Raw genomic sequence first — 15,364 nt, 5'->3', positions numbered from 1 at the left:
TACTGAACCGATTTTAGTAAAATTTAGCACACTGTGTCCCGTTCGAACCGACTTAAAAGGTAATAGGATAGTTAAGACATTTCATAAAGGAAGAATACAGGAAACGGACGCCCCATTAAGCGGCCATCTCCATTAGCCATGGACATTGTCGATGTGTATTAAGTACAATCTATTAAGCGGACAACTCTATTAACTGGTCAGAAACGCTGGTAACCAGACATTGAGAAAGGAGCCTTAAATTCGTTATTATTTCCAATGAAATTTATTTGTATAAACATATCCAAAACTAGAGTACAATTGTACAATCCAATTTTGTGCGACCAATTTGGCCAATTCTTTTTGTGCGTTAAAGTTCAAAGATGGTTTTTACTGCGACAAAAATTCGAATAATTGCCGGAAAAGCTCCAAAAACAGCCCTTTTCTTTTTCCCATACGAGTACAAACGAATGAATGTTTGTTTATTAGTAACGAGAACGGCTGAACCAATCTTGATGAAATTTTCAGAGTTTGTTCGCTGTGGATCGGGGAAGGAAATAAAAAACCGTATGCTTTTCGGGAGGAAAAGTCGGAAAATTGGACAATTCCAAAAAGTAACTTTTCTTTCATACACATTTTTTTTTTCATTTTTTTTTTGAGTTTCGCATACCAATGAGTCAATTATGGGATACGAACAAAAATATTGCCGAAGAATTGGAAATGGGTCAATTCCGATTGGTACTTCCGGTGTTTTGATATCAATTCCATCTGCCATTTATTAATTCACGAAAGATGAACTCATCACGAATGTTCGGACATTGACCAAATTATCGTAATTACAATTCCTTAAGTGCACTCGCAATTTAGCTGCCAAAATACCGATGTTCTTGAACTGGAAGATTCAAAGTCAAATTCCGGGAGACTTGCGCTCATACAAATCTATCGATCGTCTTGACAATGAAGACGACGTTTTGAATTATCCAGTGGGATTTTTAAATTCTTTGGATAGGCTTGGTATGCCACCGCATCATTTGCGTCTCAAAGTTGGATTTGTCGTTATTATGATTCGCCGAAACTGTGTAATGGAACCCGACTGATTGTGACTCAGCTATCGAATACAAGGGGGCACAACGCTTGATTCTAAGAATTCCTTTGAGTTCTAACGATTTGCCATTTCAGTTCAAACGTATTCCGTTTCCATTGAAAATTGCGTTAGAGATGACAATCAACAGGACACAAGGATAGTCGCATAGATTCGGAAATGCTATGTTTTTCACACGGCTAAAATATGCGTGGCGTGCTCACGAGTTGGAAAGCCTTCTTTTCTGTACACCGGAACAGAAACCAAAAAATGTTGTACATCAAACTGCGTTACATTGAATAAAAAGAAATGAAATGATAAAATTAATTTTCTTTTCATTGCAAACACGCATAATTTCACGTGGGACAACGGCTGCGGGATCAGCTAGCTTAAAAATAAAATTTAATGTTCTATGAAATGATCTCTTACGATTTGTAGTTATAATAATATAATATGATTACAGTTAGTGTGTTTGAATTCTTGTAAAAGGGTGTTATGTAAAGTCAACCAGTAAGTTTTGTTAATCTTTGTAAAGAACTTAGGACAAATAACTTTTAGATGAAAGTAGAAACAAGTTTTCGAATATTATATTGCATATAAACGCAAAACTTATTATACGTTTCACGAAGTTAGTACTGTGGTTTAAATATCAGAAAGTCGTAATGTTAAATAAGTGGGGTTATGATTACACTCAAAGTCCGAAAACCTATTGAAGTATTGTACTTTAGCCTGATTTCGAGCTCTTAAAGTGAATTTTTGCCCTACTTAAGCTACTTGTGAGCATAATAACGTGGGTAAAGTATTTGTTCTAAATAATCGTTTTAGCAGCCACATATACTTGTATGTTTGTATATCGGCTTAATGTATTATATTCTTATATATAGCTTTGGTTGTATGCATAAGTGTGTACTACATAATTTACCATTTTATATACAAGCATTTAGATTTTCCATTTACCTTGATATTGGCCCTCGCCAGCCCCTCCATTAAACATTCCTTGTGGATGTGAATTGAAGTTTTGTTGCGCCGTTGCCGCTCCTCTTGTGTTACCTCCTGGTTGCTCGTAGTCCTTCTTCTCGGGAATGTGCTGACGAGCTGTTTGCACGGCAACATTTATAATATTTTTAATTGGCGGCAATGGTGTGGACTTTAATTTATTAATGAATGACATTTTGGCAAATTAATGTTGTGACAATGGGGTGGCGACGTTCGTTTTTGATGGTGAAGGTGACGGTGGCGGTTATAGAAATGTCAAAACACAATTACACTATTTGAATTGATGTGCTCGAGCTTATCGATTTTACGTAGCAGACAGTTAATTTTGATTTTTTTTTTTTGTCCACTGACTTAAAAATAATTCATTTAGATTTCCGTAAGCTACTTTTCCAACAAACACTTTGGGCGTAATGTCTCCGAGATACCAATAGCTTTATGTAATCAACTCCAATGATCATCTCGAATCTGGACAGATGGATACACAAATGCGTTCTTTATTTCATCTTCACGAAAATAAAAACGAAACGATAAGCGATAATTAAAGCAAATGCATATATATGTATACATATGTGTGTAAGTTTCCCATGAAATAAGTAAGTATGAAAACTCTGTAAGCTGTGCTGGGGTATGTGGTATGTGGTATGTTGTTTTACTTGTTGTATTATAACTTGTTCGATATCAGCGTATTTACTTGCAGTGCTCTATCACGTTTATGAAATTAACAGCATTTATTGTTGAATAAAATTAAAACAAAACCACTACGAATTTATATAACAGAAATCTTATTACGGTAAGTAACTGTAGTAGGACCCAAAACGAATTGAAGGTTTATGCTGTGCACGAGTAGAAAAATGGTTTTTGCGCATGTGCCAAAAATGGTATGTATTTGCTAGAATATGACTGCATCTCTTGTGGATGCTGTCGGCTGCGTAGTAAATTGCTGTAACATATAATATAATTTGCTGAAAGAAGTCGATGATTTCCAACATTTTCAGTGAAATTTAAAAATTTTAAGAAATTTAAATTGACAAGGATAAAAGGTATACCCAATCAAAGTGTTTGGCTGTGGTATCCTGTGAATACTGCTCAAAAAGGTCCTGTATGGAACGGATAGGTGGCATCCTGTAGGTGGCATCATTGGCCGCTAAATAGTTTCATTCGCATAATATCCGTATTTTAAAACCGTAAAATAATTTAGTTAATATAAGCTTATAAAAGCATATAAAAAGTGTCCACTTACTACCATTAACAATGCTATTTAATTATTTTCTTAAAGAAGATATTTTCCCTTCCATGTGGAAGCAAGCAATTTTAGTCCTTTAGCAAAGTTAGGATTTAGAAATTGCGAAAGTGTAGGATATAGGCATAGACTTTGACGCAAGCTCAATAATTTTTTGGATTCTCTTTCTTCCTTATAAATTTAATCTTTTTGTATTCAATCAAGATTCCCTCTATGAATAACTATTTATTTAATTTTTTTATTCCTGTTCCATCACATTTAATTTTTGCTAATTTATAAGTTCGCGGGGGTTCTCCTTTTCTACGGCTTTACAGATAATAGATAGCCAGATAATACTAGCCATCGTTGATGAACCATCTAACCTAATCTTTGTAATACCCCGAAAAAAACACAAGTAGGGAAGTACTTTTTGTATTAACATGACACATATAAAGAAAATGTTTCTGATATTCGTTCAGATACCTCATATACCAACACCAATCATATGGAGTAAAGTCACACGGATATTATACTTACTTATGTTAGTTATATGGGGAATAGGGAAAGTTTTTGCACAATTTTATCCATTTTAAGCACAAAGTTACACTGTTATCAGTAAAACACGTTGTCTAATTTTCATTTAGATAACTCACGTGTTGGCCGACATATGCGGTATAAAGTCATTTGGAATTTCGAAAATCGTTGCATTAGGTATATGGGGGATAAACGAAGTATTGATCCGATTTAACCTATTGTTGACACGCAGATATATTATTTTCATGGAAAGATGGCCGATATGTGCGGTAAAAAGTTAACTGTAGCTACTGGGGTCCAAATATTCGCTACCTAGGGGCTTGAACAGTTTTTGTCGGATTTCATCAATTTTTTGCATACACTAAAAGCATTATTTGTGTAAAGTTTTATCCCATTATATTGATTGCTTCTTGATTTGTACACTGGAAAAGGAAGAACAAGATGGAATTTGAAATTGTTTTACATGGGAAGTAGGCGTGGTCCGAATTCACCCATTTTAGCAGTACTGCATAGAAATGTGAGTAGAATATAATAAGCCAAATTTGGTAGAAATGGTATGGCGGGTCTCGAGATATGTAATTTCACCTAAAAGTCGGCGGTGCCACTCCCATCGTCAGTTTTTACCCCGGCCTCTATTAAGCTCTCCCACATCATCTCGGGTGTTAAGTTTTATGTCTCTAGCGTATTTAGTTATTGATTTATTGCGCTCTTGCCAGTTGTTGCCAGTAAAGTTATATGGGGAGTGAGCGCTTCAAATTTAGTTGTTGAGGATTTATTAATTTAGGAGATATGTATGTACATATATTCAACCTATTAGAGAGCGAAGCCACACCCAATTCTTCAAACTTTTTAACCAACAGGTGACCCTTGCTACTGCAATCCTCTGTACTAAATTTCAGTACCCTAGCTTAATTAAGTGCTTATTTATGGCTTATTTATTGAAAATCAATATTAGATGTTGTAAAAAATATCCACTTTTTCTTTCAATATCAATTTAGAATTCCCTGATGCCCTTTGTACACCAACCATCGAGAATAAAAACGTCCATTACTTACTGTCATAACTAAGTTATGTACACACTTAGTTTCTCAATAAAAACCGCAAATTTTAAAAGATAACATATATACATATACATATGTACAAATATTTATTGTCTTTTACAAAGTTAACATTTTTAGATGATTTATTAATTCCTAAGCAATTTATTGTAAGTACAAGTTGTACAAGAGTTCTTCTGGTAATGAAATAATAAAATACATGTGTAAAATTTATTCTAAAGCTTTTACAACCATTTATGAATTATTAAGCTAAAAAATGTTGTACGAAAGTTCTTCCTTTAGAAAGAAGTCAGATATGTCTACAAAAGACCGGACTCTGACCGGAAATATCCTACATATAAGTAGAGTATGTATACACTAATATCCGAATTTGACTTAAAAACTTGGAAAGATGGGCTATGTTCGGGTAAAATAAAATCTTATAACTCTTAAAGAATTTGAAAATAAAAATTAAACGTGTGTATGTATATCATTATAAGGTGAAAAGTATAAAAAAAATATATTTTTTCGCTCTTACTTTGGCCTTTCATGTTGGATTAATAACAAATACTGGGGCTTTAGGTCTCCTACTAATGAAGTACTAGGGTTAGAAATGAGGCTAATATATTTGACAGGAAAATGTTAAATCTGGTGGATATGGCATAACCGCAAGGCAGGTCTCTCGATTTATTTATGCATATAATTTTAACAAAGTGCTCCTAAATAAAATGTTTTAATAATGCTTCGTTAGGTGTTACGGATCCTGTCAATTACTGTAGCAGGTTTTTCTCACTCCAGCAAGTATGTTACTAATTTCGTCGTCTTTGCGTGCGTCGAATATTCTGTCGGCATTTACAAATGTCGCAGCGCTTCCAGCAGCATTTCGTGTATATGGTGCAATGGGCGACTGTTGCATAGGAGTAGCCATGGCGTCGATGACACTATTCTGTGCACTGATGGACATTAATGGTGTGCTGGTAGGAAGAACGGTTCCCGTACTATTTGTGGTGGAAACAAAGTGGTTATAAGATGGGTAGCCATTTTGCAGTTGTTGACTGTGCACTTGCTGCGGGTGGTGCGGATGATGAGAGTGATGATGGTGGTGATGTGGAGCGTAAACAGAAGTGGTTGGCTGCTGTAGAGGTAATGCCAATTGGAGTGGAAATGCCAGCGACGTCGGAGGAGTACATGCACTTGATGCTGCTAGCGTATAAGGCAGCTGAGTATAGTAATTGGAGGCGACAGCGGGGATAACCAAAGAATTATTGTAAGCTTCGAAGTCGTCATAATTGTGATTCGTATCTGGATATTTAGTGAATTTTATGTCGCCATCGGCTTTGCCATGATCCATTCCATTGTCACAGATTACATGAGTAAAGTCATTTTCGACGCCGCCCGAGTATCTTGCGAATTCATCGAAGTGCATATTGGGCGCGTAGGTGCTTGGCAGCGTTGCAAAGCTGTCTGCTGTGTTGGCAATTGTTTGATGGAGCGTGCCAGCTGTGGAGCTTGTATCATGTGAATAAATTGACTGATAGCTGGGACCACAATTAGTGCTAAGTGTACTTTCCATGGAAGTAGTAAATGCAGTGGCAACTTCGCAATTGGATAATGATTGCCCCGAGTTGGTATTGCGTATCGAAGGGTTATCGGACCCGGAAACTGGTGGATAAAAGGTACCTTTTACTGAGTAACCATGATCGAGTAATCCGCGACTGTTGCACGTTACGTACATGCCACGGGTAGTAATGACCGCCTTAGGTGTGGACGTCAGAGGGTATGAAACGTAAGAGCTCTGTTGCGCCTTAGTCTCCATTTTGCCATACCTAGGTACTTTCACCACATCCTTTTCGGAATTTTGCGCATTTGCCGATTGATTTCGATTTGGTTTTGTGGTTTTGTTGCCGGCCAAGTGATTGCCACCCTTCGGGTTTGATTTTTGCAGATTTGTAGCTATGGGTTCATTACTACATAAGGTCGATTGGCAATTGATTGAGTCCATACGCTCAATAGTGTCGGAATTGCTACAGCAATCTGTTGGGGCAGATGGGGAATAGTTGGATCGCAATTTTTGGTCGTAAATAGTTTGATTCGAGCAATTTGTCGGATGTGCCTGGAATCGCGTTGTGGAATTCTCTTCGTTGAATTGGTTATAAGGTTGACTCACTGCTGGTGAGTTGGTCATTTTCTGAGCGCCAGCGTTGGGTTTATTGGCAGTGGCGACTTGATTGGACGAACTATTTTGTTCTTTTGCGGATGGTTGCACAGCACGTATTTTCGATTGTTTCTTTCGCCGTGGTCGATATTTGTAGTTGGGATATTCGGTCATGTGTATCACTCGCAGCCGCTCTGCTTCTTCTACGTAAGGCCGACGGTCCTGAGGAGTGAGAGAGCGCCATTTCTTACCTAAAAATAAATTAAATGCTGTATATTAAAAATAACATACTTATTGCTTTAAATAACAAAGTAATATGTACGTATATGTCTACATATCATTGGATACTTTTCCGACGTGACTAGTTTTCGACCCTATTAGAAAACTGATATTGAATTTAGGGAATGGTGTTGATATCAACTAAATCTACTCAGCTACAGAAACGAAAAGTTTATCACTTGAAAATTTAGAGTTACTTTTATAGATGAATTCAACAGATCATTATTTAGATTTACGCTTATAAGCCAGATCTCTTTGAATGATACTTAATACCAGAAGCAACAAATGAGTCTATTATACCAATCCTTTCTCTACGACATTTCAGTCAGATTGATATCTGTAAATTCTTTGATACATCGTTTAGCAGAGCCAAGAGCACCTTAGCTTTTAAAACCATTTTATTAACATTTCTTTTAGGAATGGGCTAAGAAATCAATATAAATCAGTAACTGAAATGTTTAAATCTGCTTGAACACTTTTTGTCCTTTCTGGATCTTATGATTCTACACTTAAAACGTGCCTCCACTTAATATATAACATTTAAGCTTAATTGTGCGACGTTTACAAGAAAGTTACAGCAGTCCAAAAATGAGTGAAAATAATGAAGAAATTCGCTATATTTTGAGAGTGGATACCACATGAATTGTCTGTGAAGAATTTAATGAACCGAATTAACATCTGCGATTCTTTGCTGAAACGAAATGAAATCGATCCATTTCTGAAGCGAATGGTAACAGGGTACGAAAAGTGGATCAAATACGACAATAATGTGCGAAAAAATCATGGTCAAAACGTCTTGAGCTCAACAAATGGTCATAAAAAAACATTGACGCCTCGAAAAGTATTTGGTAGGATTGGAAAGGAATCATCTAGTTTGAGCTGCTCCAGCCTGTTCGAACGATTGATTCTATATTTTACTGTCAACTGAAGAGTTTGAAGCAAGCAATCGAAAGAACGGTCAGAACTGATCAACTGAAAGGGCTTCGTCTTCCACCAGGACAACACTAGACTTTGATGACTCGGCAAAAACTGGGAGAGCTTGGCTGGAAAGTTTTGGTGCATCCACCATATAGCTCCGATCTTGCATCATCGGCCACCATTTGTTTCGGTCAGAGAAGTTTTTCGCCGATGATATTGATACCATCGGCATCAACACCCGCGCCGTTAGTTCTGCTTTCTCCAGACTGGATAAGGGAGCAAAGCAAATGGGTCTGGCAGTGAACGAGGGTAAGACAAAATATCTCCTGTCATCAAACAAACAGTCGTCGCACTCGCGACTTGGCTCTCACGTCACTGTTGACAGTCATAACTTCGAAGTTGTAGATAATTTCGTCTATATAGGGACCAGTATAAACACCACCAAGAATTTCAGCCTGGAAATCCAACGCAGGATAACCCCTGCCAACAGATGCTACTTCGGACTGAGTAGGCAATTGAGAAGTCCTCTCTCGACGAACAAAAACCAAACTCTATATGTCACTCATTATTCCCGTCCTGCTATATGGTGCATTCGATGGAAGGATGAGCTGTATTAGATACATATACGACGACATTGACATATGTAATTCAGCGAATTGAAAGACAGCGGCATCGCTAGATAGGTCATGTCGTCCGAATGGACGAAAACGCTCCAGCTTTGAAAGTATTCGATGCAGTACCCGCCGGGGGAAGCAGAGGAAGAGGAATCCGTTGGAAATACCAGGTGGAGAAGGACCTGGCTTCGCTTGGAATCTCCAACTGGCGCCACGTAGCGAAAAGAAGAAACGACTGGCGCGCTATTGTTAACTGGGCTATAATCGCGTAAGCGGTGTCTACGCCAGTAAAGAAGAAGATACATATATATGTACATATACTTATAAGTTTGTTTTAAAAAAACATGTTTTTAAAGTAAACTAATACTAATATTTATTAATAAAGGATCAAGCTATTTATTTTATAAAGAGTTTTGCTTATGAGTTTAAGTATTTAAGATAAGATAAGTATAGAAGTGTACAAACATATCTATGTACATACAAATACAATTAAATAAATTACCCAGCATTTTACTAAGATCCGCATTGTGAAGATCTGGATTTTCATCGGCTAATTTCTTTCGCTCGATTTTCGCCCACACCATAAAGGCGTTCATTGGTCGACGTATTCGGGTCTCTTTGGCACATTTTGCGGCATTGACGCCAGTGCGAAATTTCGCATCGTTCACTTTCTGTTGTCTTTCCAAGTAAGAGCAGTTTACGCTGCAAATGTCGTCCTTATAATCTGCATAGTTCCATACTGGGGTTTCCGTTCCCGTTGTACAGTCTTCGGTTTCGTGCACTGGTACATTTACGGCCAGCATGTTGGGATGACTAAGAAATTTGTTTAACATGACTTGATTATTTGTGAGTAGCGGTAAATTCGAATTTAACAGAGGCGACGTATTGGCTAGAAATGGCGAAGTATACGTCGTACTCGCTTCGCTTTGTGGTAAATTTCGATCAATTATTTCCGTTTCATATTGGGATTGATGTATGGCCGGTGAATGGAGACTTGGTGAAGAATGTTCACTATCATGCCGGACACTGTACGAATCACTACTAGCGATTACTATGTTTTGCTCCTGCAGATCGTGTGCTAGACTGTATTCGGGTAAACGTGACATGAATGGCTGATACTTTTTATGGCTGAGAAAGGAAAAAGAATGGTTTAAGAAAAATTTCATCAATGCAATTGGCATTTAATAACTACGAAATGAAATGCATACTTAATATATTTTATTACAGGACATCTCGCTTTCAGTTTTACTCTCTCATTCTCATAAGTAACATAATTCGTATTGGTATAAACATATTGTAAGTACATATATGTACATATGTATGTACAAAATTATCACTATGTCAATATCAAATAGCTATTCCTATTATATACCTATCAGGTTCAAGATAACACGTCAATGGAGAAATCGTATATTATGGATATTCAAAAGATTTGAAAATGAAAAGCCACATCTAATCTGAAATTTCAAATCAAAAAAGTTCGGATCAAACCGAACATCTTATACTCTTGCAACAACTTGCAAGGATCAACACAAGGGAAATGCTTTAAGGTATAAACGTCAGTCTCAAACGACAGACAGTATCTACATACTTGTATAATTTTTTAGGAAAATGAAAATTATCGTACGACCCGAGGTCGCGGGGCAATCCTCACTTACTTATCTAATCTAATATGGGGGTTGTAGTACGACCCGATTTTATCTATTTTCCCAATACTACATACTATTAACATGCCACAAACCAATCATATAGAGTAAAGTCAATCGGATGTTCGAAAATCCTGATATTAATATTATAAATAGGGGCTACGTCAAGTTTTCGGTCAAAATTATCTGTTTTAGGTACAAAGAGACATTGTTATGAGTAAAACACGCTCTCCCATTCCATTGAGATAACTCACATATTTTCCGATATATACGGTACAAAGTCACAACTTCGAAAATTTTTATATTAGCTATACGGGGTCCCAGGGAAGTATTGACCCGATTGAAATTGATTATAGTGAAAGAATCAAGTGGAATTTAAAATTGTTCTATTTGCAAGTAGGCGTAGTTGTTGTCCGATATCGTCGATTTTCGTACTGCCACATAAGAATATAAAAATATTACCGGGGTCGGTAGTCGGGTCCCGATATATGGGATTTTCCTAAAAAGTGGGCGGTGCCTCGCCCAACCTCCAATATTCATAGTGAATCTCATAAAGCCCTCTCACACCTTCTCGGAAATAAAATTTAATGTCTCTGGCGTATTTAGTTATTGATTTATTGCGCTTTTAGCAGTTGTTACCAGTACTCGTACGTATGGGGAGTGAGTGGCGTTATCTTCTGATTTCATCTTTATTCACACTGTCGGTAGGAGTTCTAATAATATTAGCGCTCAGCATATTTGGTTTCTGTAGCTTTAGTGGTTTAGGAGGCATATACATTAAGCTTATTGGAGAGCGGGGCTACGCCCACTTTTTAAAAAGTTTTTGCCCACAGATCCCCTGTGCGAAATAACAGCTTTATATCTATATCTTAATTGAGTGTTTAGTTATAGAACTTTATAGGTTTTCGGTTAATTACCTTTTGTGAGCGTGGCAGTTTGCCTATCTACGAACTCGTAATTTTTTTGTACTGAGCAACCCGCTTACCTAATTTCATCAAGATATCTCAATTTTTACTCAAGTTACAACTTGCACGGACGGACACGGATTTCAACTATTGATCATTTATATAAAAGTACATAAGCCTATATCTATCTCGATTAGTTTTAGATGATACATACATCCGTTAGGTGAACAAAATTATTATACTCTGTAGCAACAGGTTGCAAGAGTATAAAAATGTAAAAAAAATTAGCAAATCCTTTATTTTACATGACTGAAGCGCATATTTTAGGCACAGAAGAAATTACATTATTTATTATATCATATGGTAAGCCTTTTCAAGCTATTTGCACAGGTTCAAAAAGTTAATAATTGGTTTTACAGTGTTCTCTCATTTTCTTCTGGATTATGCCTACCGAATCTTTAATATTATGTAATATTTCGATTCGACTGAGAATAAAATTGTATTCCGAAAGCTCCAGTTGAAATATGAGTCTGTCCTTTCTAGTTTTTGTTGAAATAAAAGGTTTTTCTAACTGGACGCCGAGAGACCATCCCGTTCTCAAGAGTTCGTCTTCTAATTATTCGTGCATTAACTGGAAAACAAAAGTGTTCCTGTATTCGATTTAAAAAGACTGTAGGATCAATTTGTATAACCATTTTGATCTATTCATGTAGTTTTTCGCTGTCTTCCTCAGATGTGCCGAATAAGTACACTGCCAGTTAGTTGAAATTTATCGCCACACCACTGATTTACATATTCACAGAATATTTTTCACAAATTTTATGTTGAGATATGTAAGCCGTTTTGCTAATCACTCATTATTATATTTAGGATGAACAAGTATTTCTCGCCATTTTTGATTCCTAAACTCTAAATCGCAACTGAACAGTGACGCCGTCAACAATCTCTTAAAAAGTTTCTAAATAATTTTTGTAACGGTTTATTGCCAACGCCTTCAAACGAATAACGTACTTTTACAGTCGCGTGACGATATTTTTCCTAAAAAAATTAGGGTGTGTTTTAGTTTTTTTCTTTTTTGTTTTATGAATAAATATATAAGTATATAATAGTAACCCATAACAATTGTCCCACTAGCACTGTTATGTTTATCAAAAATTAAAATTTTGTCCAACTAGTCCATCAATTTTTGAAATATCATTTGTCAGCACCGCCGATATCGCCATACAAACTGATCCAACAGAATCAAGTCCTTGCATGAAATAAATTTCTATTTAACAAGATATCTTCACGAAATTTGGCATGGATTGTTGTCGAAGGCAGCGCTACAAGCTTAAGATAAATGTATTTATTCTGCTATACGAAATTCACCTGTGAAGGGAATTATAGTTAGAGTGTGGTCGAACTTAGAATTTTTTTCTGGTTTTTAATATGTTTCATTCGATTTTTTCGAATAATTTCAAATTTTTTAATGCCTGCATTTTGTAAAATTTAATTTTACAATCGTTTGTATTGAAAATCGCCTACACATTAATAACATTTGTATACCCTTTCACCGGTACACGGGCCTAATCAGATCACAGACGCACAAATCGCCATTAAACAAAAACTTAAAAACCGATATACTACATTACTAATCTCTAAGTTAAGATATAGAACTGTAATTTGGCACAGACGAGGGCGGGCCCGCTATCCCACTTAAGATACAATAACCAAACTCGCTAGGGTCAAATCTCTTAAGCACACATACCGACATGATGATAAGCCCTCCCACTCCAAATATAACGGTATTGTTAAAAACTACTAAAAGTAAAAAGGGGCTTTAAGGTACAAATTGAACAATGGGCAGGGCAGCACACACTTTTAAGTAAAATCGCATATCTCGGGACTTGCTCGACCGATTTCAACCAAATTTGGTAATCAACATTCTGAAAATGGGACATAAATTATGCCACCTTATGACCAAAAATTGTCCACATCCAACCAAAACTATTCAAGACCCTTGGTCCCGAATATATGGACCTATAGTTGACTCTTATCGGCAAATATCGGTCAATGTGTGAGACACATAATAGAATTTTAGCGATGATCCTTTTTGTGACAACGGTATGTCTTTGTGTCAAAAATGCGTTGAATCACGTAAATACTTCCCTTAGCCCCCATATACCTAATATAAAAATTTTAGAACTTTTGTCTGATTTATACGCACATATCGGTCAATATGTGAGTTGTTTCAATGAAAATGAGGCAGCGTATTTTACTTATTACAGTGTATCTTTGTGTTTAAAGAATATGTAAGTAGATAAAGTCGATTCAATACTACCCCCATCATCCACATACTACTTAGAATAATCATTTTTGTTCATTTTGTCCACCTAAAAATTATCGAGATAGATATGTGGTATGAAATTCGAGTGACTGTTTGTCTGTCTGTCCATTCGTAAAAACATAAAATTTTACACCTAAATCATACTTAATATATAGCTTTATACATTGAAACCCCAAATCTAGCGAGGTGCCCTACCGATTACAACCAAATTCGGAAGATAGCATTATTCGGACATTCCAATGGCGTAATGCGAAAATGAGCCAGTCTACTTCTTACACAACAAAATTTTAAATTCCATTTAATTCTTTCAATCAATACCTACATTGTGACAAAAGACAAAATTGTAATTAAATTCCCCTGGTAAATGATATTTAAAAAAAAATGTATTTTGCTAAGTTGGTAGGACTGTCCTTAATTATGTACTACACCAAATATGAGTGCGATCTGAAAACCAGTTTGTTTGCAGTAGCTGCTTAAGTCGGTAAACCTCAGCAGTGCGTTGCGATTTTTACATTTAATAAAAATATCGAACAACGAATTTGTCTCAAATTTTGTATTTCTAACCAAAATTCGGAAATTATTTGGTTTGGCAATGAATATTAATGGACTTTTGTCTAATTTCCTAATATGATAAATTTCGATCTTCTAGTTGACGTTTTTCGCATTAACTCATACATACATATGTATATGATTGTAAGTAAAATATAGTAATAATACTAAGTGCGTCTACCACCTTCAATTTCCTATATTCTTTCTTGAGAAAATATGTATGTATGTTCTAACAAATGTTTTATAAAGGCAGTTTTTAAACGATTTTCAATAGACCTGCTCTACAAAATTGACGATTTTATGCACATAATTGTCTAATTAGTATCATAAAAGTTTATACAAATTTGACTTTAATTTTATTGCAGGAAGCAACAGACATTTGACAAATAGGTAATTGGTGTTAATTCATTTAAACAGAAAACAGGGGATTTTCCAAAAGCTTTGGCAGTGCATACTTTAATGTGTTTCGAACACATGGAAGGCCCACTGTGTTGCTAGTTCAGTTGGATGAATTTGAAGGCACAGTCACCATTGAACAAAAATGTCCCCATAAAATGGACACTAGTAGCACAGCAACAATCGTGGGCATCGGTAAAGCATTGAGCGAACAAGACTTTCGATTTATAAGTCGGCGAAATATATTCAAAACAGATATATTGACAGTATCCTTTAAATCTTACAAAGGAGGGTAGAAAAGAAAGAAACAACAACGCCACTCGCAAAGCTGCTACCACACCATGGCGGCACTGTCGCTTTGCCTTCTGTCATGCTTGCCGCTGCTGCGACAATATTACCCCACAAACTTCATGCATAAGAGGAGACGGTGCCGGCTTGGTCGAGGCCTTGGTGTCGATAGTGGGGACGGTAACGGTGGCGGCATCAACGGTAGAGTGGCATTTGCTGTGTGGATATGAATGTGGATGTGCCCCATGAATTTCATTCTTCGGTAGACATAAATGTAAATTGGGCGCGTGCAGCTATTGTATTATCAAAGAAGGCCGCGTCGCTGCCCCACTGCATGCCAACGGCCGTCAGACGCGCAGACAAGGAGGCCAACATCGAACAGCCAGCAGCCAGACGACCAACAGCCAACAGACCGCCGGTCGGACGGACGCACGGACGTACATAA

The 15,364-nt window shown here is 36.6% G+C and overlaps 1 protein-coding gene across 1 annotated transcript; it reads right to left on the bottom strand.

Moving 5' to 3' along the window:
* Nucleotides 1–3,620: 3,620 nt before the first annotated feature.
* Nucleotides 3,621–11,508, bottom strand: LOC105225423 (putative transcription factor SOX-15). The gene is made up of 2 exons (XM_049462276.1): nt 9,312–11,508; nt 3,621–7,249 (listed from the first exon to the last, which is right to left on the bottom strand). The coding sequence occupies exons 1-2, from the start codon at nt 9,988–9,990 to the stop codon at nt 5,610–5,612; spliced, it is 2,319 nt and encodes a 772-aa protein (XP_049318233.1). The 5' UTR covers nt 9,991–11,508; the 3' UTR covers nt 3,621–5,609.
* Nucleotides 11,509–15,364: the final 3,856 nt, after the last annotated feature.

Source organism: Bactrocera dorsalis, unplaced genomic scaffold, assembly GCF_023373825.1.
Source record: "Bactrocera dorsalis isolate Fly_Bdor unplaced genomic scaffold, ASM2337382v1 BdCtg418, whole genome shotgun sequence".
Taxonomy (NCBI): domain Eukaryota; kingdom Metazoa; phylum Arthropoda; class Insecta; order Diptera; family Tephritidae; genus Bactrocera; species Bactrocera dorsalis.
The sequence above is the reverse complement of the archived record's forward strand: the minus strand, read 5'-3'. Positions and strand labels throughout refer to the sequence as shown.